General features: G+C 39.5%; 1 protein-coding gene across 6 annotated transcripts in view; it reads right to left on the minus strand.

Annotated features, from left to right (window-relative positions):
- Nucleotides 1–492: 492 nt before the first annotated feature.
- ANKIB1 (ankyrin repeat and IBR domain containing 1) overlaps nt 493–25957 on the minus strand; it is a 169272-nt gene continuing 143807 nt past the window's right edge. For 4 of the 6 annotated variants that reach the window (XM_048838127.2, XM_048838128.2, XM_048838129.2 and 1 more), the window contains 9 exons: nt 19535–19669; nt 16606–16692; nt 16445–16511; nt 15123–15268; nt 12687–12865; nt 11208–11259; nt 6134–6245; nt 4054–4187; nt 493–3711 (listed from right to left, as the gene is read on the minus strand). In XM_048838127.2, coding sequence (XP_048694084.1) covers nt 2959–3711; nt 4054–4187; nt 6134–6245; nt 11208–11259; nt 12687–12865; nt 15123–15268; nt 16445–16511; nt 16606–16692; nt 19535–19669 — 1665 coding nt within the window. In that variant the 3' untranslated portion in view covers nt 493–2958. The remainder of the gene's footprint in view (nt 3712–4053; nt 4188–6133; nt 6246–11207; nt 11260–12686; nt 12866–15122; nt 15269–16444; nt 16512–16605; nt 16693–19534; nt 19670–25957) is intronic. The other 2 variants (XM_048838130.2, XM_048838131.2) reach the window with 2 other exon arrangements.

A 25957-nucleotide genomic window follows, 5' to 3' on the forward strand; every position in this document is an offset into this window, starting at 1 on the left:
CTTGAGTAATCTGACCCCTAGTGACTAAACAAAAAATTAAGTACATTTTGGATGGTTTTTCCCTCTTAAATTTAACTTCTGATAAAATATGGTCACCTCAGTTAAATACATTATACTAAGAAAAGGAGTACTTGTGGCACCTTAGAGACAAACAAATTTATCTGAGCATAAGCTTTCGTGAGCTACAGCTCACTTCATCGGATGCGAAAGCTTATGCTCAAATAAATTGTTAGTCTCTAAGGTGCCACAAGTCCTCCTTTTCTTTTTGCAAATACAGATTAACACGGCTGCTACTCTGAAACCATACATTATACTGTCATCCTTTTTTTTTTTTTTTTAAAAGCATCAAGAAATGCCTGATTGTATATGGTCTGCAACGCCCATTCACAGTGTAGGATGAAATATTCATAGTCTAAGAACCAAATTAATCAAATCTATCTTTGGAATTCGCTAAAATAAAGTCCAAGATGTAATGAGACAGAAGGGAAATAGTTTAAGTAATAAATGTTTAATCAAAGAATTTTACATATTAACAGCATTCTTTTGGCCAAACATCTACATCGTTGTAGTATCCTACTGTATATAAAGTGGGAATGTATCAAGTATAGACTATGAAAGTGCAAACAACAATTCAAGGTTAGAGTAATTTTTTTACATTATAAAATTAATAGGTTTACAAAATAGGCTTGCCAAACTTTATTTCTGAACTGTAAAGTGAATGACTGTGGTGATTTTTAAAATAAAGTACTAAGAAAATACAAATTTAATATGCTTATTTTCATGCTCGAAATAGAGTATCACAGAAACAGTGGATATACTGCACAACCTAAACAAAGTACAGAAAAACCAGAACCCACAAACTTCACTATCTTCACAGAGCACTCTTACATATCTTACGGTAGCTTTGCAAGACACATCTCAATGTAATACACAATCTTTGTGAGAATCTTTGTATTCAAAAATTACAACTCAAGGACGCTATGCGAGTCAAACATTTTTAAGTTTTGGATCAATTCATGATGACAATCTTTAAAGAACTATTTTAGATTATAGTAGTTTATAGCATAGAACATTTTAAAATAGGTATTTTCCAAAGATGACAAAGGGTTCAACATCAATGTTTTTGAGAATGGGGCCCCTAGAGGTAAAGTTAGAAAATGTAATGGAATTATAGAGCATAACAACAGCCTCAAATCATTCTCTTTAAAGACATTGCTAAAGAGAAAAAGATTTTTGTGTGGCACCTGGAGATAAAATATTCATATATAACTCCTTACTAATATGAACCTTCTGACTACAAGGTTCCAGAAGTAGGATTTGAATGAAAAAGTTACCAAAACACTCACAGTAATCTCTCTATCTATCTATCTTTGTTTGCCATCATACTTGCCTATACACGCTTGGCAGTGAAAAACTTTTATATCAACAAATCTCCTAACAGTCAAGCAAATCTTACAATGGAGTGTTGTGTATTGATTTTCCTTATATTATGACAGGTTTTGACTATATGCAAGTAAAACAGCACTTTCAACAATTTACTCTAGTTGTAATTACATACTGTACCACTGTATCTCACTTACCACTAACTGTAATTTTGATGCTTTTAAGCATATCTAAAACCAATATTTTCTTCACAGTACAACAACCAGAAAGGGTCTTTTTTGTTTAGTTTTTCTACTAAACAGTAATCACACAGCAAGTGAATATTGTGCAATTGAACAAATATCTAGCAGTGTTTGTTACTTATGCAAAAACACTGACTGAACGTTTAGTCATTGTTTACTGTAAAGGCAAGGCCATGGGTGGTTTTATGGAGGTCTTTTCAATTAATAGCATAGTTACTCCAGAACAGACACTGAATCTGAATTACTTATTTAACTGTGGCAACTATCCATTTGGGTTACGGCAAAGGCACGGTAACATGTTGCACAGAATGCACTATTGAACTTTAATAATTGTGGGACAAGCAATAATATGAAAATTTCATATTTCTATATTTTATAAAATGTTACCATTAAAATTAATTGCACTATTAGTGCATAAAATGCATTGTAAAATTATGAAAAAGAACTATGATTGCACTTCCATTAAAGTGTCTCAAATACAGCATAGCTGTTGCTAATAAACTGTATTTTAATATTTAAAACAACTGTTTAACAGCAGCATGAGGTTTAATTAACTTAAGGTACAGGCTACATTTAATTAAATGCAGTCACCATGGCAATAAATGCCATTTAATTTAGAGAAGAAATGCTACCCAGTGGTTCACTGCTAAGAATCATGGGATTACTTTGATACAGGCACACTGTACACCTGTTGTATTGGGTTAAAGTTAGCTATTCACAGTTTGGCACATTTGAACTGTAAATAGACATGAAAAAAAACTTTAATTTTAATATTAAAAGAATATCCATTTTCTTGTTCCTGGAGCAGCACTAAAGAGAAGCATAAAATACCTCAATTCACTCTGCTAGTAAAAAAATGAAAGATAAATAAGGAAAAAGTTATGGAAAAGCAAAAACAAAATGTAAATGAACTGCTAAATGTTATTATTTTGCTGAAAGATTGAGTTCTAAAAATGGAAAAAACTATTTGAGGCTAAATAACAAAAATAATCAGTGTAAGCCTTTAATCCATACTTTCAAATTAAGGATTACCAACGTAAGGCTAAACAGATGGTGCAATGTATTAGGAATGTGGAGTACAACTTACTTATTCCTCTTCCTTCAGAGCAAAAAAGGCAAACACTACCTAATTAAATGCAAAGGATATTCCTTGAAAGGTTCATATTATTAGTCTAAAGAACTTCAATTCAAGGGAACGCCTATGTATTCCATCATTATGTCAGTGGTTTACAACTGAGCTGTACGTATGTGGATCAAAGTCCCCATAATGCTTACTCCACATACTGTACCATCTGTAACAGCCATCCATTTAAGATCAAAAACTAGTTTGTGTTCATACCAAATGTACATGCTCAATCCATTCATTTGAGGTCGGAGGAGTTTGACTTGAAACATCTTCTGAAGTATCCACACTGCTAATAGCTTCCCCAGTACAGTCACCACTTTGTGGCACTCTTTCCCCTGGAATGATGTTTTCTTCAGAAATACTCACTTCTGTTTGGGTTCCTCTGCCTTCATTTCTGAGGGCATCCTCAAAAAGTGCATGCTCTTCCTGAGGCTCCAGTCCTACCTCTAAAAGATTTGGTTGTCCTCCTGACCCATCATCGATACTATGTTGCTGTAAATCCTCATCAGTTTCTGTACTTGCTGAAGGAATTAGTGCGATACTTTGAGGGTTCATGTCATGGAACCAGGCCATGATATTTCCAAGCAGATTTTCATTAATATTGGGGTCCTGGCTACTTGAATCAGCATCACTAGATGCTGAGTATAATCCACTTCTTGTATCACTGAAAGGGTGTGAACTAAGGCGATCAGCTGAAAATGGATCATTGCCTGCCCCTAGTCTCATCAAACTATCACCAAGTTCTAACAACTCAGAGCTGCTCAAAGCCGCCCTAGGGTTATCTATATTTACAGGAACTGAGTCCAACCTTGTAGGCAAAGATGTACCTATTGCTCCTAATGATGCCTCATTATTAAGGAAGTCTCTAGTTTCTTCATCAATAGCCAGGCCAGATTCTTGCAATGATAACTGAATAGCAAGCAGGATGTTTGGGTCATCTTCATCCAAAGAACTAAGAGCCTATGGAGATATACAAGATCAGTTTCAAAATTAAATAATTTTTGCTTTTATCAAGTTTTGGATTCAAAATTAATGTATATTGTTGCATTTTGTTTAAAATGTCTGAAAAATGTATTCCAGTAAAGTTTTTAAATCAATTCTAAAAGTTGATTTATCCTTGATGATGATGATACATTTACGGTAGCTTAACAATACTTTGTAAATTCATATTTTCTTATGCTAGATTCCACACCTCTCACCACCATAAATAGTCATGTAACAAATGTAGGATGCAGGAAAATATGATAAAGAAAAATATAGGAAGGAAAGCAAAGCAAATGGACAGGAGACTAGGGAAGATACCTGAAGAGAATCCTGGTTTTCAGAGCGACTGACAGGGGTATAGTCATGAAGTGAAGAGCTGTGCAGAATACTCATAGAAGCTGAACTCACCATGGAGGTACCGTGTCTTCTACTGCTACCACCCTCCTGAGTATCTGTTAAAATAATTTAAACAAAAACATTTAAGTATGAACACGAAACCTCTCTCCATTTTTAATCCCCATTTTTATTGGCAGAACCTCCTGCTTCTTATTAATTTGGCTTCAAGTGTATGATCTTGCTCTCTTCCTCATTTTGGCCCAAATCCTGTAATACAGAGCACAGCCCCAACAACTGGCTGTTCGCTAGAGGAAAGGACTGCTTCCCCATCCCCTCCTTAGGATGCTTGCACAGCTGCTCCCATGGCACCAACAAATCCCTGCTGGATTTGGAAGGGGGGGGGGTGGAGGAGACAAGAGGAGCCTTGTTACAAATGGTTCTTCTGGCCTTGCTCCGTGCACAGCACACATTAACCCCCCCCCCGCCTCCAGTCCCAACTCATGTACAGTGGAACAGTACCAGTTACATTGCTTTGGGAGTCTCCATGGCTGCACAGGATGGGATTGATTTACCCCTTTGTGCGTGTCTGCTCCCTTAATTGCATTCTTCCTCTCTTTACGGGAATGGGACTCATGGTCAATAATACAAGTCAATGGATAAGGTGGCAGAAGGGCTTCTAAAACCCACTCGTGCATTATGGAACACTTTGGTAAAAAAACAAATCTTTCTTCCCCTCCTCACATTTGCTTGAAAACGAGATTTTCCTTCTAAATATGGGACCAGACTCTCCATCATGATTTGGCCTCTTTACGCTTTCCCTTGTGGAAAGTGCCTCTGGGAAATACCCTTGGCATAACAGAGTTCCCTGGATGCTGTAGATTTGCCAGAATGCTCTTAGTCACTCCCTCTCAGCCCCTAATGCAGGGACCTGGATTTGGCCCTTTGTGCTTGTCTGCCTCCTTCCTATTTGCCAAAATCCATGTTAGCAGTTCTCTTCCTCTAGTCTTAGCTGCAGAGTGGCCCCTACCACATTGTGGCAATTGAGTGTAATTTAGAGCAGCCATGAAGCTGTTCTAATTTAAGACAGGGGCCAAAATATGCAGGTCACAGATATACATGTGCACACTGTAGCTCAGCTGCAAACTGAGAATTTTGCTCACATTTCTTTTTACTGTGATGTGTCAGCATTTCTAAGAGTAGTGTTGCTATTGCTTCCCCTGTGAATCCAAGTGACATTCCTGTTCTTAAAAAAAAATTCTAAAAATGAAATAAGTGTTGTCAGAAAAAACTCATTCCACAGTAGAGGGAAATATCAATCTTTTGAATTATGGTAATAGGATTTACCATTTTAACTTGAAAATTGAGAATGAAATAAAAGTGAGATCCCAACAGGTTGTCCCTTAATCACAACTAACTTGATGGCATTAAGTAAAAAGCCAAAATGGGTGGCAATTTTGCATCAGTTATTTTAAACTGCAGTCTTGGAATTATTTTAATCCACACTTTGATTTTGTCCCTCCATGCTTCTCCTGCATATCTCATTGGACAAAAACCAGTGAATTTATATTATGTTCTATTAGGTGGATACAGGGGTTTTAGAACCCTTCTATGTCACTCTGGCCCTTTTATCAGGCATAAAGGAGCTTGGTATGGGGATGAGAATCTTACGTGATGTATTTACTGCTGAAAATGTCTTCAGAGACAGAAAAATAAGTTTGCTCTAAGTAAGGGTGGATGGTCTAAGGCCAGGGTCCTGCAAAGATTCATAGGTATGTTCAACTGTACAGGAATAGAGTAGCAGCCGTGTTAGTCTGTATCTGCAAAAAGAAAAAGAGGACTTTGTGGCACCTTAGAGACTAACAAATTTGTTAGTCTCTAAGGTGCCACAAGTCCTCCTTTTCTTTTTGTACAGGAGTAGTCACACTGAAGTAAAATTAAGCAAGTGCAGCACTGAGACCATAATCTTCTTTTAATCTATCTATAAACTAAGGATCATAGTGGATTCTACTAACAATTTGAGATACATTTATTTTTTCTTTTTTACGCCAAACAAAAAACATACCTAATGTGCTCTCACTAGGGTCTTCAGGGTCTGGAGTATTACTGAGCAGACTGTGTATGTCTCCACGTCGACGCTGTCTATGCCTCCTCCGATACTGAAATTCAGCATATTCCTGCATAAATCAAAGGTTACAAAATACAGGGGAACATGCAATATTTTTTCTCCCATAACCAACAGTACATTTTCTATTAAGAAAAATGTGTGATTTTATACATTTATTATAAAATCACCTGTTCCTAGAAAATAAATCGCAGATTGTCATGCAAGAAATTAAAAAAAAGAAAAAGAAAAAAAAAAGACAGCAGGTAATCCTAAATGAACAAAATTATTAACGAGCAAAGCCTGCTAGTTGCAGATATCTGAATACTTGCAATCTCCATTTTTTTTAATAATTCCAAGTTCTGTTAATTTTGTTCACAAGTTTTAATACCAAATTTTTATTATTTTTAGACATACAACTGATTAAATATGAGCCTTCTCTCTTTTTTGTTTAACATTAGACATTAAGGAGCTACCTTCTAAGGCCCCATACCCAGCAAAACACTTAAATTTGTGCCTGTTTTCAAGGAATTGTAAAGTTATGCACGTGCTTAAAGTGCTTTACTGACTTGCGGCCTACATTTGCAGGGCTAACACAAATCTGTGGTACAAAGTGGCTGGTCTGTGTCCCTAGCCTCTGTTTGCCAGAAGCTGGGAATGAGCGACAGGGAATGGATCACTCGATGACTACCTGTTCTGTTCATCCCCTCTGGGGCACCTGGTATTGGGCACTGTCGGAAGACAGGATACTGGGTTAGATGGACCTTTGGTCTGACCCAGTATGGCCGTTCTTATGTTTTAACTGGGGTTAGATTTCATCCACTGCATAGTGATAAAAAGAGGCATGCCATCGTACCTACTTATTTAACACTTTTGACAAGTCAGGGTGGGTGTGGGCATCAGAGTAGGGACTGCAAATGTTTCTTAGTGTGATTTGTTTATTTACAAAATGTACACAAATCTTGTTTTACTTGAACAGAGGTGGCAAAAAACTGCACTTAGGTGTTAATTCCCTTTATCAGAAACTGCAGGTAAGGCACCATAGTCTGCCCCAAGAAGCAGCTGTCTCCAACTTCTGTCTCTCTCTAGGATTCACACCAATTTCAAACAAATCTAACTAGTTAAACACATACTAAACTTAGTTTCTCCGTCAGCCCCTGCACTTTACACCTGGGAAACTCCTACTCCAAAGCTTCTCTTGTACTGTGTGGCCTGGAAAAGGTAGCCTAACCATTAAGCCTCCTTTTGTACAGCTGCTCTGCAACATAAAAGAAACTTAGAAAGGACCAACAGTCCAGACAGTTACTTCATGGCCTCTTCAGTTCTTTCTATGGAGAGTTTCATCCCAGGTGCTTACACATTAACAACAAATACAAGCTGTAAGCACTTTCACCACAATAGGATCAATGCTAGCAGACTCTTGCTCCTGTGTGAAGTTCCACTGATTCAAGTGCAGCATCAGGACCTTAATTTCCAGATCTTGATGCCTAACAATTGACTTAGTATTCTTTACACCATATACACCTATTCCTTAAGTAAAGAGATCCATATTAATTTATAAATATACACACACCCACCATGGGGATTGAGAATGATCAGAAATGAGTCCATAAAGTATTAAGATTTGAAAGTCATTGCAGATATTACATAAAATATAATTTTCTCTATGTTTGCAATAAGGTCACAGATTTCACTTATGGCCTTTTTAATAATTGTTGTTTCTTTAATATATTTGTGCTTCAGACAGATATCTCCACTCAGAGATATAATTTTGATTCTGATTACTTAGAAAGATGTTATATATTTTAGCAATATAGATTTTAATTTTATTGCACTGAAAAGTAGAATTTTCATATACTGGCCTAAATATAGTGCTTTTTACTGAAAACATTCAAATTTTCTCTATTCTGGGTAGAATTTTGTGGTAACAAGATCTGGTATACGCAAATATTTTACTTTGGTATCAGTCAAAATACATAATTGTGCTAAAAAGTTTGTCTAGTGAATTTAATGGAAAATACAAAAAGGACAATTATTTTAGCTACAGAATTCCTTTAGCTCAGGTGGTTGCAAGTATCTTTGGCAGCTGAGGTACAAAGGATCCAATTTAAATCAGATGGTGTCATATTTGGGCAAATTATAACGGCTAATCAACTGTCATCTAAACATGACTGCCATGTTACTTATTGTTTAACAGAAGCTTTCCCCTTTTCTAGTCTGCCTTTTCTCCTACCCTGTTCCTCCTGGGCTGTTGTAACATCACAGATATAGTTCAGTCTCACAAAACACTGAATTATTTAGGAACAAAGGAAGAACTGAAGCAATTGGACAGGAGAAACAAGCTGATTACACTATAAGAAGCAAACTGTTTTTTTCTGACAGCATATTGCTAACCAGCAACAATAGGAAAGGAAATATATAGAAAATGGAGTTTTATAAGACCTGGTATTTTTCCAGTGTGTCTGAAAGTGACTGGCTCATAAGAAAAATGAAGAAGTGAGATTTCTCCTTTAACCTCACGGTTTGATTTAACCCCCCCGAAATATTTAATTCAAGTTAGGGAGAGAAAGGAAAACTTGAAAGGAAAATGCACATATTATATGCAGTGCAGTTTGACAATCACATAAATGTTCTTCCACCATGTATAAATGGTAAAATATTGTTTTAAAAAATTGTATTTTGCTTTTTCTAATCCTGTCAGCAGTAGTCCATCCTGCAGAAAAAGTGATCTTATTTGTGACACGACTAACATAATATTGTATCTAGGGCTGTCAATTAATTGTAGTTAACCCATGCAATTAACTCAAAAATATTAATCGCGATTAAAAAAATTAATCACTATTAATTGCACTTTTAATCGCACTGTTAAACAATAGAATACCAATTGAAATTCATTAAATATTTTTGGATGCTTTTCTACATTTTCAAATATATTGATTTCAATTACAACACAGAATACAAAGTGTGCAGTGCTCACTTTATATTTATTATTTTTTATTACAAATATTTGCACTATAAAAATGATAAACAAAGAAATAGTGTTTTTCAATTCACCTCATACAAGTACCATAATGCAATATCTTTACAATGAAAGTGCAACTTACAAATGTAGATTTTTTTTTGTTACATAACTGCACTGAAAAAACCAAAACAATGTAAAACTTTAGAGCCTACAAGTCCACTCAGTCCTACTTCTTGTTCAGCCAATCGCTAAGACAAACAAGTTTGTTTACATTTACAGGAGATACTGCTGCCTGCTTCTTATTTACAATGTCACCTGAAAGTGAGAACAGGCATTTAAATGGCACTTTTGTAGCTGGCATTGCAAGGAATTTACGTGCCAGATAAGCTAAACATTTGTATGCCCCTTCATGCTTCGGCCACCATTCCATAGGACATGTTTCTATGCTGACGACGCTCGTTTAAAAAAAATGTGTTAATTAAATTTGTGACTGCACTCCTTGGGGGAGAACTGTATGTCTCCTGCTCTGTTTTACCCGCATTCTGCCATATATTTCATGTTCTAGCAGTCTCAGATGATGACCCAACAGATGTTGTTCATTTTAAAAACATGTTCACTTCAGATTTGACAAAACGCAAAGAAGGTACCAATGTGAGATTTCTAAAGATAGCTACAGCACTTGACCAAAGATTTAAGAATCTGAAGTGCTTTCCAAAATTTGAGAGGGATGAAGCGTGGAGCATGCTTTCAGAAGTCCTAAAAGAGCAACATTCCTATGCGGAAACTACAGAACCCGAACCACCAAAAAAGAAAATCAACCTTCTGCTGGTGGCATCTGACTCAGATGATGAAAATGAATATGCATCTTTCCACACTGCTTTGGATTGTTATTGAGCAGAACCTGTCATTGGCATGGATGTGTGTCCTCTGGAAGGGTGGTTGAAGCATGAAGGGACATATGAATCTTTAGAGCATCTGGCACGTAAATATATCTTGCGATGACGGCTACCACTGTGCCATGCAAACATCTGTTGTCACTTTCAGGTTAAACTGTAAACAAGAAGCAGGCAGCATTATCTCCTGCAAATGTAAACAAACTTGTTTGTCTGAGCGATTGGCTGAACAAGAAGTAGGATGGAGTGGACATGCAGGCTCTAAAATTTTACATTGTTTTATTTTTGAGTGCAGTTATTTTTTTGTACATAATTCTATATTTGTAAGTTCAACTTTCATGATAAAGAGATTGCACTACATTATTTGTATTAAGTGAACTGAAAAAAACTATTTATTTTGTTTTTTACTGTGCAAATATTTGTCATCAAAAATAATAATATAAAGTGAGCACTGTACACTTTGTATTCTGTGGTAATTGAAATCAATATGTTTGAAAATGTAGAAAACATCCAAAAATATTTAAATAAATGGTATTCTATCATTCTTTAGCAGTGCGATTAATCGCACAATTAATTGCAATAAATTTTTTTAATTGCTTGACAGCCCTAATTATATCAGAAATTATCTAGTTTCCTTCCTCTTTAATACTACTTTTACATTCAGAATAATATTTGTTTAAAATTTAAACAGAACATTTAATTTTAAATCTTTAATTTTTTGTTGAATTGTTAAATCAGTAAAGAATGGAAGATAGTGTGCCACTTCATTTAGGTTCTCTGTCAAATTCTGTTGGACTGGTATTGCATTCAAAAGTATATTTTTAATTATACAGATTTTTGAATATTTACTATAAAAATCTTGCCCCAAATGCAGGCATGTTTTGTTCGTAGATTATTGCCTTGCTCTGAGATTGGAAAAAATACAATGCAAAAGAGTTGGTCTGATGACATCCTTAAGAGCTGTCTTTTCATAAGACTCATTGTTTAGGTACTGCCCAATTACCCATGCATATATTTCCTTCTATTGTGAAGCAAAGAAAATGGAAAGCTTAAACCCAACCTTGCAAACCTCAGTACAATATGAAACAAAATCTGGAATCTCTCCATGCAAAACAGAATTACACCCTGGTTCCTATAATATGCAGAGTGACATTAAAAATGTAAAAAAGAAATAGTTTACCTCAGGGGATGCAAATCCTAAATATTCCCAATCCCATGTTCCACCAGCAAAGCTATAAATTAAATTAGATACATCATGTAATTTATTAGCAGAATAAAGTATGAACAATGGCTCCCCCCAGTCTACAACTGTAAACCACCTTGAGGTGAACTCCTCATCTGGTTAACACATACATTTATAAAAATGTTTCAGAAGATTGGATAAGTAAATTATTTAAAATTCTAGATTTTGAAAATTATTCTCAGCAGTTATTTAAATAGTGTTTGGTGAGTGCCAAGTATTTAAGTGGCTATTTTGAAGTACAGGATGTGAAATGAGGCCACAAGCACTCAGCTAGCTATTAAGAGATCAAAAAACTGGGTGTGAATTATACTATAAAAATTCATATCTAGTACACTGACTAAACTGGGAAAGAATCATTACACCCAAATTATGCTTCACATTATGTCACAATGGCTTGGAGGGTAGAACAATTGAGTGGGTGCATATATGTTATAATTATACTTATTATTAACTATTCTTGTAATTCACAACTTGGCATATCTTAATGTAATTTAAAAAAAAAACAGAAAAAACTAAAAGAGAATGATTTTTAGGTCTACATCCTTTCACTAGAAGAAAAGGAAGAGAAATGTGGGGATAAAATAGTATACACACACCAAACCTACGAGTAACTTCAAACAATTAAAATGTAATCTAAACAGAACACCGAGTAGCAAAAATATTGCTTCTCTGAATCAGTTCCATCAATCACATTACTCTATTAAGATCTTTATTCTATTAACAAGCTGTCTTCAGTTTAACACCTTTCACTTGTCAGATGACCAGACTGCAATGGAAGTGTATACAGCAATTTGAGTTGGCATCCACAAGGTGCCGTAAGAGTGAAATGAAAATGCCAATCTAATCAAAAATATAGGAACTGTGAATGAGATTATTTGGCTTTCTAGCTAGAGGAGGAAATCAATGACTTCCCCCACACAGATCTAGTCAGCCTCTGCAACTTCCTAAACTCCAGGGGTGGATTTCTACCAAAGCATGGGCTCTATCTCCCATGCTAATATTGCAACTGCACCTGTGTGGAAAGAGTTGGCAAACCACCCCTGCCCCCCGGCCCAAAAAATAAATAAATAAATAAAAACACACTGGTGAAAATCCTGCCTGGTTTTGGATTTCATTACAAATTTAAAAGTCAGCCAAGATTCCTCATTTTCAGTTCCAAAATGAAAGTGAGAGACACTTGGCAGTTTAACGGAGTTTCACATGCTGAAGTTTAAAGTGAAAGGGTGTAATTTCACACAAATCAAATGAAGGAAGTGTTTGTTGAGCCAGTGACCTACAACTACAAAATTCTGTCAGCTCTATTTTGCCTTGAGGTGTACGTCAAAGCAAGCACTAGTTTGAGGGGTGGGTTTACAGAGCTTGGTAGCTGTAACCTGAACTTTTTTGGTTTGCACACGCTTTTTATGCCTAAATTACCTGCGCCTTGGAGCTTCTGGTGAGTCTGCAGGGGCAACTCCCCGGGCCACAGAGGCCAGAAACTCTTGCCTCTTCTGCTGCACAAGACATGCTGCACGGATTATTTTATGACGAGGCGTACGAAGATAAGGCCTGTTTACTTTCTGAGCAAGGTCTTCAGTGACCATTTCTAAGTCTGTCTGCAACAGAAAATAAAAAGTATACCACGTAATGTTACAACAAAATAAAACAGTTAAATGAAAAACTGGCATAACTGCACTGTAAACATGCTATACAGTAACTCCTTGCTTAACACTGTAGTTACGTTCCCAAAAATGCTACTTTAAGCAAAACGATGTTAAGCGAATCCGGGATGGAGTGGGGTGGGGTTAGATTCCAGGAAAAAAAATGTCGCCAGACAAAAGACAATTAAAAAATATATATATATATACACACACACACAATATAAGTTTTAAACAATGTAATACTGTACACAGCAATGATGATTGTGAAGCTTGGTTGAGGTGGTGAAGTCAGAGGGTGGAAGAGGGTGGGATATTTCCCAGGGAATGCTTTACTGCTAAATGATGAACTAGCACTCGGCTGAGCCCTCAAGCATTAACCCATTGTTGTTAATGTAGCCTCATACTCTACAAGGCAGCATGAATGGAGGGAGGGGAGATACACACAGTGTGTGTGTGTGTTGCACATTGCCCCTTTAAGTTCGCTGACCCCACTCTAAGTACACTGCCTTTTTAAGTAGATCAGCAAGTTGAGACAGCAGCTGCTGCCAGCAAACTCCCTCTGTCCTGAGCCCTGTCATGTGTCTCCCTCTGCTCAGTGAAGATGGGGTAAAGGAAGGGGGGGCAGGGGAACACCCTGATATTAGCACCCCTCTGCACAGCAAGCAAGAGGCTCCCGGGAGCAGCTCCAAGGCAGAGGGCAGGAGCAGCACACGGCAGTAGGGGGAGGGACAGCTGAACTGCCTGGCAATTGATAGCCTGCTGGGTGGCTGCCGCACAGGGAACTTAGGGGAGCGGGGAGCTGATGGTCCACCCTAGTTCCAAGCCCCCACCAGCTAGCTCCAATGGGCTGCTTTTTCTGCAAGCAGTGGACAAAGCAGGCGGCTGCCAAACAACGTTATATGGGAGCATTGCACAACTTTAAACAAGCATGTTCTCTAATTGATCAGCAATGAAACAACGTTAGCCGGGACGACATTAAGTGAGGGGTTACTATACTGAATAATTCAATTTTTCTAAAGACACCATCCTGACAGGATTCTCACTCCTGGGTGTTAGCTCCTTAACAAGAAACTGATGGAACTCCCTCAGCCCTCAAAGAATTTTTACCACTGAGGGCAGAGGTGTGCTAAGACCATGCTGATTATGCTGACCAATACTGTCTCGTTGTTTTCTTGTACTCCTCATTTGTCTTTATCCATCCCGTCTTGTTCTTAAATTGTAAGTTCTTTGGGGCAGGTTCTGTCTTGTGGTTCTGTGTTTGTACAGTGCCTAGCATAATAGGTCCTGGTCCTTAACTAGGGCTCTTAGGTACTATGGAAATACATATAAATAATTAAAGTTGTGAGGTATAGTGAGCCAAGCCCTCTAGTGGCCATTGCATGCCATCCCCCGCTGGGTGTAATAAATACTGCCCTCTAATTCCAGAAAGTTCCTTCTTGATTGGCCATCAAGAAAGGGGCTGTCTGTTGAAAAAAGCATCATTCTGACATAACTTTCATTCACCACATAATTCCCAAACTCTATGGGGAGGTATCTTCTTTAATGTTTATGCGTTGATTCTATTTTGGGGGGGGGGGGGGCATATTTTTGGTTATGGTTAATCATTTCGTATTGGTTTATCATCCTAGGGAGCTTCACTTCCTGTGCAAATGAAGGGACTGAGTAGATCATTTAGAGGACATTATTTACATCCAGCAGAGAAAGGAGATTTGATGGTCAATGCAGGGCTTGGCTTGCACTATACCCAAAGTCAGTGCCCTCAGGAATCAAAATTATTTTAGAATTGAGGGAGATCTGCTGGTCTCAACCGAATCCAGGAATGAGAATCCTGTTCATATATCTTCAGAAAAGCTGAATTACAAGTGTATATTTTTTCATTAAGAATCTGTCTTTAAAGCTGCAATAAAATATTTGTAATAAAATAATTGTATTATAGACTAAACAATCCTGCCAAAACTATTCTTCACTCCCTTCCCCCTAATTTGGTTGTAGCCTTAAAACCTCTAAAGACAGAATTCAAAGTCATATTGACCCAACAATGAGTTTAATGTTACAGCAAAATAAATAGTTCATTATACACATTTTTTCCCACATCTTTGTCATTTTGAACTAAGTTTAAGAATTTTATGTAGTCAGAAAACATGCCAGATGGATAACTAGTATTACAAGAAAAATTAGTTGGGTCATAAAAAGCAAAACATACTTATTTTACCTGCATAAGTTCAAATATTTCTTTCTTTGTGCTTTTAGGTTCCAAAAAGAATCCATATGGATAAGAACACTTGAGAATGCGGCGAGTTTTTAGGAGCTCTTGTACTGCATCTTCAATGAAAGTGGTATCAGGACAGCCTCCTTCAGCTGTACAGTAACACAAGCATTGTAAAAACATTTTTCTGCTGACCTCAGTAGTTTTATTATGAGAGTTTCCCCCAAAAGAAGTAAAAGTTATGTAAGATCAGAAATATTTTCCAAATAAAATCCAGTCCATACTGTAAATGGGTAAGTGTGGTTATGGTAAAAAAACTAACTATGTATCACTAGCTTCTCTCTAACTCAAGTGATCTATTCCTTGGGTGTATTTAGCCTCTCATATGCTTATTCTATTTCCTAATAGAAGCTTTTACCACATTTTATTTACACTAACATTTCAGAATGAGAAATTACACTGTGTAATAGGCTCTAATGAGCCCTATCAATAAAAGGCTTATCCAGAAGGACAGATAAGATTGCTCACTTGGGCCAGCTGGGTAAAACTGCCAGCAGTGACGACCTGACCAGGTCTGAATTTCCACTCTTGCAGGTGGTGACATAGCAGGTTGTCTTCATACAGTTTCAATACAGACTTATGCCCATGATCCTGCAAAGAGCTCCTCGTGGGCAACCCCTACGTACACGCAGAGCTCACTGGAGGATCAAGACTATTTCTTTATTATGGGTACACTTCTCTACAAAGTAAGAAAATAAACTGATGCAGAACAGATTCACATATAACAAGTTGTGCACTGTGCTGTGCACTGGTTGAATCAAATCACCTTTCCTCACTCTAAAGGTGACGGCATTTCAGAAGCAAGTGATTCTTTCTATCTAGAATACATGCTGTAGTTCCTAAAGCACCTTGGGATCCTTCAGAGTGCAAGTCACTACATAAATGTAAGATACCATTAAAAGTCTGAAATTCATACTTCACTGTTTCCTCAAGCAATTTCAACATTGTTTTGTCCCTTCTCCCACATATTTTAAATAAATACATGGAATAAGGTGTGGGGTGCTGTTGCACAACAATTCTCTTTCAGTGTTTATATCTCCTTAACAATAAAGGACTCAAACTCAAGTTATCAAGATGAACTGAGGACTGACAAAGGCTGAAAGTTCAAAGCCTTAAATGTACAGAAGTAGCAGTCTGAAATATATCGTTTCTTGTAGGCATCAATATAAGTAAAGAAAAATCTGAAGAACAAAATTTTTTCTTTTAGTGTAAAGAGATATTTGACTTCAAACCACCATTATAAATCAGTAAATACTAAAACTACTTACTTCCACTGAGAGCTCTACTCAACTGCTCCATCTTTTCTTTGGCAGTTTTTAGAAGGCGCTGTTCTAACTAAAAAAAGGGACAAAAATAAAGTTCAACAAATTCATCTAATTTCTGGACTAATAAAGTGGGAAAAATTTACTAGAAACTGTTTGGACCATACCTGATAGCTGAGCTCATGGTTCTTAAACCTCGTGTAATAGTGCATAAACCTATCAAGCTCTTGAAATCGTCTGTGTTTCTTTTCAGCCTAGAAAATAAGAACTCAAACATGAATCATTCATTTAGAGTCTATTAGACTTATATTATTTTCACAATCATCAGCAAATACAAAACTATAGTCAGCTGTTTCAGCTGGGAACATTAGACATTTATACACAAATACCATGGTAATGGGTACTGTTTAAGACATACTCCTTGAGGAATTATACAAAATTTTAAAATTCTGCCAATTTTATTTGTCAAAATAACACTATATAATCATGCCAGTTTCAATTATTTTGGTAATTTATTTCAAAATACCTTTCAGCAAGTTTGTCTGTAGCAATACAGACATACACACAAAAAATTCTTCCAAGAGTAGAGAGTTAAAGAAACCCCTATGACAACACAGTTCCTGTTTCACCTCCTCCTCCCCCCCCTCCCCCGGCAAACCCAGCTGCGGGGCCAGACCCCAGCTAATACACCTGAAGCCCCTCCCTCCCTAGCCCAGCTGCAGGGGCCCCCAGCTCAGACACTTGTCCCCCTCCCCCAAGAGCCCAGCTGCAGGGGCCCCCTCTCCCAGACACCCACACTCCCTTCCGCCCCAGAGCTCATCTGCAGGGGCCCCCTAGCCTAGACACCCGCCCTCAGGGATCTAGAGGGAAAAACAGCCTGATGCTCGATCCCAGGTTTGTGTGGAGTTTCCTGCAAGTCGCGTCCTTCTCTCAGAGCGTTCAGGGAACTGTAGCTGCCTGGAATGCTCCAGCTCCCTCCCTTTCCCCCTCCCCACAGCAATGTCTTCTATGTGCAAGCTGGGCTCTGCAGAGTCCAGTGGCCCCTAGTGGTGGCCAGCAGCACTTGTAGCCCATTTCTGTGGGGGAAAGGAAATTCTGTGTGCACATTAATTTTTGCAAAATTCTGCACTGCACAGTGGCGCAGAATTCCCCCAGGAATAGTCTAAATCAGACAGAAAGGTAATGTTTTGAAATCAGAAGTCTGACAGATACAGCCATCAGAACTGAGGAATTGAGATTTTGTGTCTATAGAGCAGGGGTCGGCAATCTATAGCAAGTATGCCAAAGACGGCATGCCAGCCAATTTTTAATGGCACACTGCTGCCTTCTGGGTCCCAGCCGCTGGCCCCGCTCAGCCTGCTGCTGAACCCAGGCTGGGACCCCGACAAGCAGCAGAGTGCCATTAAAAATCCTGCCTGCCCCGGCCCGCTCTTCTCCGGCCCCCCCGCGGGGGCAGGGTGAAGAAGCTTGGTCCTGCTGGCTGCTGCTGCAGGGCAAGCAAGCTCCCCCTCCCTGGCCTCTTCCCCCAGGTGCTGTGTTCCTGGCCCTCCTCCTCTCCCTGCCGCCGATCAGCTGATAGCCCTTGCGGGGGAGAGGGAGAAGCGGAGCTGCAGCATGCTCGCTGCTCTGGAGAGGAGGCAGAGAAGAGGTGGGGATGGGGCCGTGGGGTGGAATCAAGGCATATCCCCACAACCCCAGCCCACACCCCCAGCCCCCTGCCCTGACCCCTGCACCCCCTCACACACACCCAGCCCTCTGCCCTGACCCCTGCACCCCCCCACAACCCCAGCCCTATCTCCAGTACCCCACACACATACCCAGCCCCCCACTCCCCACGCCCTGACTCCTGCACCCCCTTCACATCTCCCAGCCCCCTGCCCTGACTCCTGCACCCCCCGCACCTCATGTCCTGACTCTTGCACCCCACACATTCCCACCCCCACCTCTCACACCAAATGGGAGCTGCCCAGGTAAGCACTCCACACCCAAACCCCAACCCTGAGCCCCCTCCCTCATTCTAGCTCCTGGCCAGACCCTACAACCCAACCCCCAGCCTGCTCCTTCACCCCTAGCCCTGTGCTCAGTGCACTCCCACCCTCATTTCAGTGCAGAGAGAGAGGAAGAAAATGGGCCAGAACCAGGGAGAAGGTAGGTACCCACTCTATGTGGGCAGGGCCAGGACCCCAGACCGGCAGCGGGCTGAGTGGGGCTGGCAGCCGGGACCCTGGCTGACAGGAACTGGCGGATGGAACCCCAGACCGACAGCGGGCTGAGCCGCTCAGCCCACTGCCAGTCTGGGGTCCTGGCCGCCAGCCCTGCTCAGCCCGCTGCCAATCTGGGGTTCTGGCTGCCGGTCCCTTGCCAGCCGGGGTCCCGGCCGCAGGCCCTGCTTAGCCTGCTGCCGGCCTAGGTGAACGGAACCCCAGGCTGGCAGCGGGCTGAGCGGGCTGGCAGCGTAAGATCAGCATTTTAATTTAATTTTAAATGAAGCTTCTTAAACATTTTGAAAACCTTGTCTACTTTACATACAACAATAGTTTAGTTAGATAATATATAGACTTATAGAGAGAGAGACCTTCTAAAAAAATGTTAAAATGTATTACTGGCACGCAAACCTTAATTTAAAGTGAATAAATGAAGACTCGGCACACCACTTCTGAAAGTTTGCTGACCCCTGCTATAGAGCAATCTTTAAGCAGTGGTCCTCAAAGTACATTGCAAACATCGATTAAGCCAAATAACAGTCCTCTGAAGCACAGCGGGTAATTACAGTACTACTACACTCATTGCACAGAATGGTAACCACGGTAGAGAGAGATGAAGTGACTTTCCCAATATCACACAGTTTGTTAGTACCAGAATCGAGAACCCAGTTGTCTTTGTTCCCAGTATAACACAAGCCAGACAGTATTTTCCTCCTATTATCTCAATATGATATTTAGAGTTATAATTCACTTTTTTCCCCATTGTGGACCTAGGAGTGGGAAAATTAAAGTCTAACAAATTCTTCTCAGGAACACCAATTCAGAATCTTAGGCAAGACAGAAAATTACAGCCTAAGTATTTTATTGTAGCCAATACAGTTTAATCTCCTACCTCCACTGTCATTTCCTTGGACTGTTCCTCTACATGCTGAATGATTTCATAGCGAGTGCACCTGTAATAGCCTCCAGTAGAAGAGCTGTGCTTCTTCCATTCTTCTAGGCAAATCCAGCAAAAGTCATATTTGCACTTCAAAAGAAGAAGAAAACAAAACTAATACCTGCATCCAATCATGTTACAGATTTCCAGTACTGCATCATTATTCCACCACAACCAACTGAAGGGACAGAATTCACAGGAATAGTACATTCCCCTGTATGTTTATATGTCAAAAGAAAATGGCCAAGGACCCTCCGAGCAGATGTATTCTAAGCTGCTATATACATTTTAATAGGTCTATGGTGCCATATAAAAAGTATTGGTTGATTCTCAGACATAGGGCAGGAGTGCTTTGCATTCTATAAATTAAGTCTGGGGTGGATGCACAGAACGAGATGTTGAGTAGAGCTGGATGGGAATATATCAACATGATGTTTCTGTTGAAAAATATCAGTTTGTCACTGTTTGAAACTGTTTGTGAGGCTGAGTCAGTTTCTATGATTTTTTTTTTAACTCAAAGGTTTTGGAAAAAGTTTTGAAATTGTCAGAGATAATAAGCTAATCATAGAAAAGGCTGCAGAATGGAGGGAGGTTTGGCTAAAGGCTCTCCTTGCTCTGCATCCCTATCAGTAGCTCCCTGCTGCCACAGCAACCTCGTGGGAGAGGTTGGGCAGCTATTCCATGGTCAACACTCAGGGCTGTGAGCAGAGGCTCCAGCAGCTGGAGGAGGGGAGCTTCCTTGGCCCTTTGATATTCTACTTTAACCTATATTCCTGCCAGATGCGGGTGTGTGGAAGAAGGAGCCATCATTCTTGGGGCTGCTACCTGTCCCAAGGGTGATTTTGCAGCTGAAGGGCTGCTGCTGCTTCTTGGAAGCTCTCCTGCTTGAGGGGGGAGGCCATAGAAAACTGTATCCTAGCCTTAGCACTTGAGAGGTGCCTGAGTCTCTGCAGAGAAGGCACAAATCTCTATCCAGGGGAGATACAGGAGACACAGCATCTGGCCTTCTTAGCTTTCTCCACTAGGTTGAACTCCACATGGGTGAGCCAGGGCATGAAGAGTCCCAGTGACTCTGAAGAGAAAGGGAATCCCCCTGTGCTGATAAAAGCAGACCAAGACAGCCTAGTGACTTTAAGCCTGTTTTTCCTCCTCTTCTTCAAATTTGCTCTTCAGCAGGGAGGAGATGGTCTGCCTGCCTGAAGCTGAAGAGACAGATGAAAAACTGGTGGTTCCTCAGAGGTGGAGCCACACATCCCATGCCTCTAATTGACAGGTCTGGTCTGTCTCCAGGGCTGCATAGAGACTCAATGTCATTGATCTGTGAATCTTATTATGAATAAGAAAAATGAGTGATCTTAACTAAGGCCCAGATACTCAGAAGTATTTAGGTGCTTAACTCCCATTGAAATCATGGAAGTCAGTTTAAGTCCTATGAAACTAAAGAAGGTATTTAAGTTGGTTACTTAAAAGAAGGGTTTCAGAGTAACAGCTGTGTTAGTCTGTATTCGCAAAAAGAAAAGGAGTACTTGTGGCACCTTAGAGACTAAGGTATGCATCCGATGAAGTGAGCTGTAGCTCACAAAAGCTTATGCTCAAATCAATTGGTTAGTCTCTAAGGTGCCACAAGTACTCCTTTTCTTTTTACTTAAAAGAAGCCATTCAAGCAGTGGTCAAGACATGCAAATTGATATTAATGATCTTAAACTCAAATTAAATCCCACAACTTCTCTCTGTTTATCAATATTTGCTTATGTCTCTTTTCCAGGAATATAGTTTAAACAATCTGGGGTTTAACACTAAAAGCTGTTAACCACTGAAATTATAATAGAATTTCAATATTGCGTTAAAATTAGTCCAAGAACAAATTAAATCTAATCCCTTGGCAGTGCTTTGGCAAACTCCATCTCACCAGTGATGCTGAATTCTCGATGTTGTGATGACATTGCAGAAGCAGTGGTGGGTTGGAAGGTTGCTTCCTCTTGATACTGTGCTGTTGTTTTATTGTTCTTAGCTGTCTTGTTGTTTTTTGTTTGCTTGTAAAGATTAAATGAACAGTCTAAACTAAGATGAGCGCTGAGAGCTAGAGTGTAAGTGAGCACGTGTGTGTAACAGTACATAAGGGTATAAGCATAAGAGAGAGTGTTTCAGTTCAGAGAAATTTATATATATTTCTTTTTCCATGGCCTCGCTGAAGATGGAAGACAGACCTCTTTCAGGGGTATAGCTGGATTTAAATATCAGCTGCTGTCATCTTCCATTGGCTCAACATCTTTATTGGACTGTGCTGGTACCATCTTCAGCTCGTGAATATTAAAGCTGCTATTGCATATGTAGCAGAGTTGTTATTCTTCTTCAGCTTTATGGGTATATTGATTTTTGATATTTAAAGTTTTAACTCTCTCTTTTAAATCAATTCATTTTCTGAGCTATCCCTTTCGATCCGTCAGTGTTTAATAGGAGCAGAAATTACGTTTCAAATGAGTCAAAATACTCCTATTTCCTATATAAAAGCTCTTGAAATAGTCAGCTCTTAAAATAGTCTTCAGGTCTTAAAACAGCCTTTTTAAATATAAAAGATTCTTAAAGAGAGTATTTAAATGTAAATGGTCAAAGAAAGTATTGTCTTTTCTTTGTACCATCCTTGGAAAGTTTCTTCTGGTTTTTAAGAGCTTGATAAGGAGCTGCTTACGCATTGCCAGGTAACTAACTAATTTCCCAATTAATGTAAATAATTTCTATACTCAAATGGCTTCTTACATTAGTAACCAGTTATAGCATCAAATGGCTTAGCTATATTTGTACGTAAAATATCTTACTTTTCATATAATGCAAAAAGAAAAGGGAGTACTTGTGGCACCTTAGAGACTAACCAATTTATTTGAGCATAAGCTTTCGTGAGCTACAGCTCACTTCATCGGATGCATACTATTGAATGTATAGAAGATCTTTTTATACACACAAAGCATGAAAAAATGGGTGTTTACCACTACAAAAGGTTTTCTCTCCCTCCACCCCACTCTCCTGCTGGTAATAGCTTATCTAAAGTGATCACTCTCCTTACAATGTGTATGATAATCAAGGTGGGCCATTTCCAGCACAAATCCAGGGTTTAACAAGAACGTCTGGGGGGGAGGGGTAGGAAAAAACAAGGGGAAATAGGTTACTGACTTAGCCACTCCCAGTCTCTATTCAAGCCTAAGTTAATTGTATCCAATTTGCAAATGAATTCCAATTCAACAGTCTCTCTCTGGAGTCTGGTTTTGAAGTTTTTTTGTTGTAATATCGCAACTTTCATGTCTGTAATCGCGTGACCAGAGAGATTGAAGTGTTCTCAGACTGGTTTATGAATGTTATAATTCTTGACATCTGATTTGTGTCCATTTATTCTTTTACGTAGAGACTGTCCAATTTGACCAATGTATATGGCAGAGGGGCATTGCTGGCACATGATGGCATATATCACATTGGTGGATGTGCAGGTGAACGAGCCTCTGATATGCCTCTGGAAATGGCCCACCTTGATTATCATACACATTGTAAGGAGAGTGATCACTTTAGATAAGCTACTACCAGCAGGAGAGGGGGTGGGGGGAGAGAGAAAACCTTTTGTAGTGGTAAACACCCATTTTTTCATGCTTTGTGTGTATAAAAAGATCTTCTATACTTTCCACAGTATGCATCTGATGAAGTGAGCTGTAGCTCACGAAAGCTTATGCTCAAATAAATTGATTAGTCTCTAAGGTGCCACAAGTACTCCTTTTCTTTTTGTGAATACAGACTAACACGGCTGATACTCTGAAACTTTTCATATAATGATATCACGCAGTGATTATATGAAGGTCCACATGTACATATACAATATTTGCAAATATACATGTCAAAATAAGCTTATAGCATATGTGACAAAGTTCCTCCTCTACCTTGGTGGGTCTTGCGCTTATTGGCGGATTTGCTCGCCTTGGGGCTTCACAGCAGCCCTCAGTTTGGCCATTTTATGAACCCACAGTCCAGGTCAACTCCTCCAGTGTCTGACCAGGAGTTGGGAGGTTTGGGGGGAACCCGGGCCCGCCCTCTACTCCAGGTTCCAGCCCAGGGCCCTGTGGAATGCAGCTGTCTAGAGTGCCTCCTAGAACAGCTGTGCAACAGCTACAACTCCCTGGGCTACTTCCCCATGGCCTCCTCCCAACACCTTCTTTATCCTCACTATCGGAACTTCCTCCTGGTGTCTGATAATTCTTGTACTCCTCAGTCCTCCAACAGTATGCATTCTCACGCTCAGCTCCTAGCGCCTCTTGCTCCCAGCTCCTTACCCGCGCACCACAAACTGAAGTGAGCTCCTTTTTAAACCCAGGTGCCCTGATTAGCCTTCCTTAATTGATTCTAGCAGCTTCTTGATTGGCTGCAGGTGTTCTAATCAGCCTGTCTGTCTTAATTGTCTCCAGAAGGTTCCTGATTGTTCTGGAACCTTCCCTGTTACCTTACCCAGGGAAAAGGGACCTACTTAACCTGGGGCTAATATATCTGCCTTCTATTACTCTCCTGTAGCCATCCGGCCCAACCCTGTCACACATATTAAGCATTTGAAGGACAACAAAGGTTTTCACCTTTGAGTAGAAACATGAGTTAGAAGTAACCAATATCTTCCATAAAACATTTATCAACCATAAATGAGTCTTCTTGGTTGCTTGCCTTTTGAGCAAATGGTTCCTAGATTTACAACCTAGTATTTGTTGTACATTCACAATTTGCAATTAAAGACACTTATCAAATACTCTATACAAGGTCAAAATCCCAATTACTAACATTTATATACATCTTCCAAAGGATAAATGTAAAAAGAAAATAGTACAGAATGGTAAAACAAAACAGAAGCTATAAAGCTGCATACAAGAGTCTGTGAACACACACGAAGGTAATAAATATAGTTTTACAGGCAAGGTGGCGTCATCCTCTTTGACACTTTGTTCTCACTGATGACAGAATGCAGACATTTCCTAGGAATTTCCTTAATTAGCTTGAACATTTCATTATTTTATAATGAACCCAGATTAACCAAAAAACATAAGCATGTGAGCTATCGTATTCCCCAAGCATCTCGCGTATGAAAATAACAGTGGCCTAAAATTCAGTAACAGTGAAGCCAATTACATAATAACCTAAAATTATAATACATTATAACTGTTTTATTAATAAACTTTTTTTGCATCAATACTGAGGTCTCTCCCCTATTATGTCCTTTACAAATCTTATGCTTCCCCATCTATTTGATATTAAGAAGAATGCTAGAAGACCTGGAAGGATACAGAAAGAACAATCCTGAACTGATTTAGCGTTTATAAGGAATAAATGACAGCCAATAAAGAGACAGTCTGGTGAAAAACTAATGACTTCTCAAAATCATGGTCCTAAACATTTAGGACCCAATTCTGCACTTTGGGTTGTGTGGACATATAAAACGGAGTGTGGCAGCTGCAGGGAGCCAGTTTTGATTTTCTAATACTCAATCACTAGGATCTGGCAGAAATTAGAGCAGCAGGGAGACTACTCTAACTGCCGCCAAAGGCCTAAAGTCTGTAACAGAACTTACGCAAGTGGATGAACAAGTATATAAGGGAGCTCCACTCCGCCATGGGGCCCAGCCCTGAAATACAGCTCACATAACCCTTCCCCCTCCTCTTATACAAGGAAGAGGGGAGGCTGGTACAGGAAGTAGCAGAATTGCCTCTATCAGCTTTCTGATGATGGTGAGTTCCCCTACAGAAGGGGAATTCAATACCAGTTATCTCTAGCCATTTTAAAGCCACTTTGTGCTGCTTACAAGGTGCAAAGCACTCTTAGCAGACTGGAGAATCTGGTCCCTAGTTAGTACCTCAGATGCTGGTAGAACTGAAGTAGTGACGCTAACTTATGTTTAATGGTGAAAGCCAATCAAGCCTATAGTATACAACACTTGAAATCTTGTTGAGTTGATCTTATTGGCACGAGTTGAGCTCATTTGAAGAAAGAAAAAGACAAATGGTAAACCTAGAATGAACCAGTGAGGGCAAGGCAGGATCTGTTTCTGCTGGTAGCATAAACAACAAAATCCCTAAATATAGCAGAGGAAAAGTGAGGAGGAATGTGATGGGCGCAGAAAGAAAAAGCCATTTGCTTGGTATGGAGAGACAGACTCCTGGAAAAAAGAGAGAAAGAACTGTTTTTTAACCCAAGGTATATTTTGATAGAAGCCAACCAACCTACACAAATAAGTGTTTGAAACCTGAGTCGTGACAGATACCCCTTTCTTAATCTGAAAACCTGACATTATTAAATGGACATATAAGCTGTTTTTGCTACTTTCACATAACTTATTGTGACAAGGTCAGGCCAGATGGCTAC

Source organism: Caretta caretta, chromosome 2, assembly GCF_965140235.1.
Source record: "Caretta caretta isolate rCarCar2 chromosome 2, rCarCar1.hap1, whole genome shotgun sequence".
NCBI classification, from domain to species: domain Eukaryota; kingdom Metazoa; phylum Chordata; order Testudines; family Cheloniidae; genus Caretta; species Caretta caretta.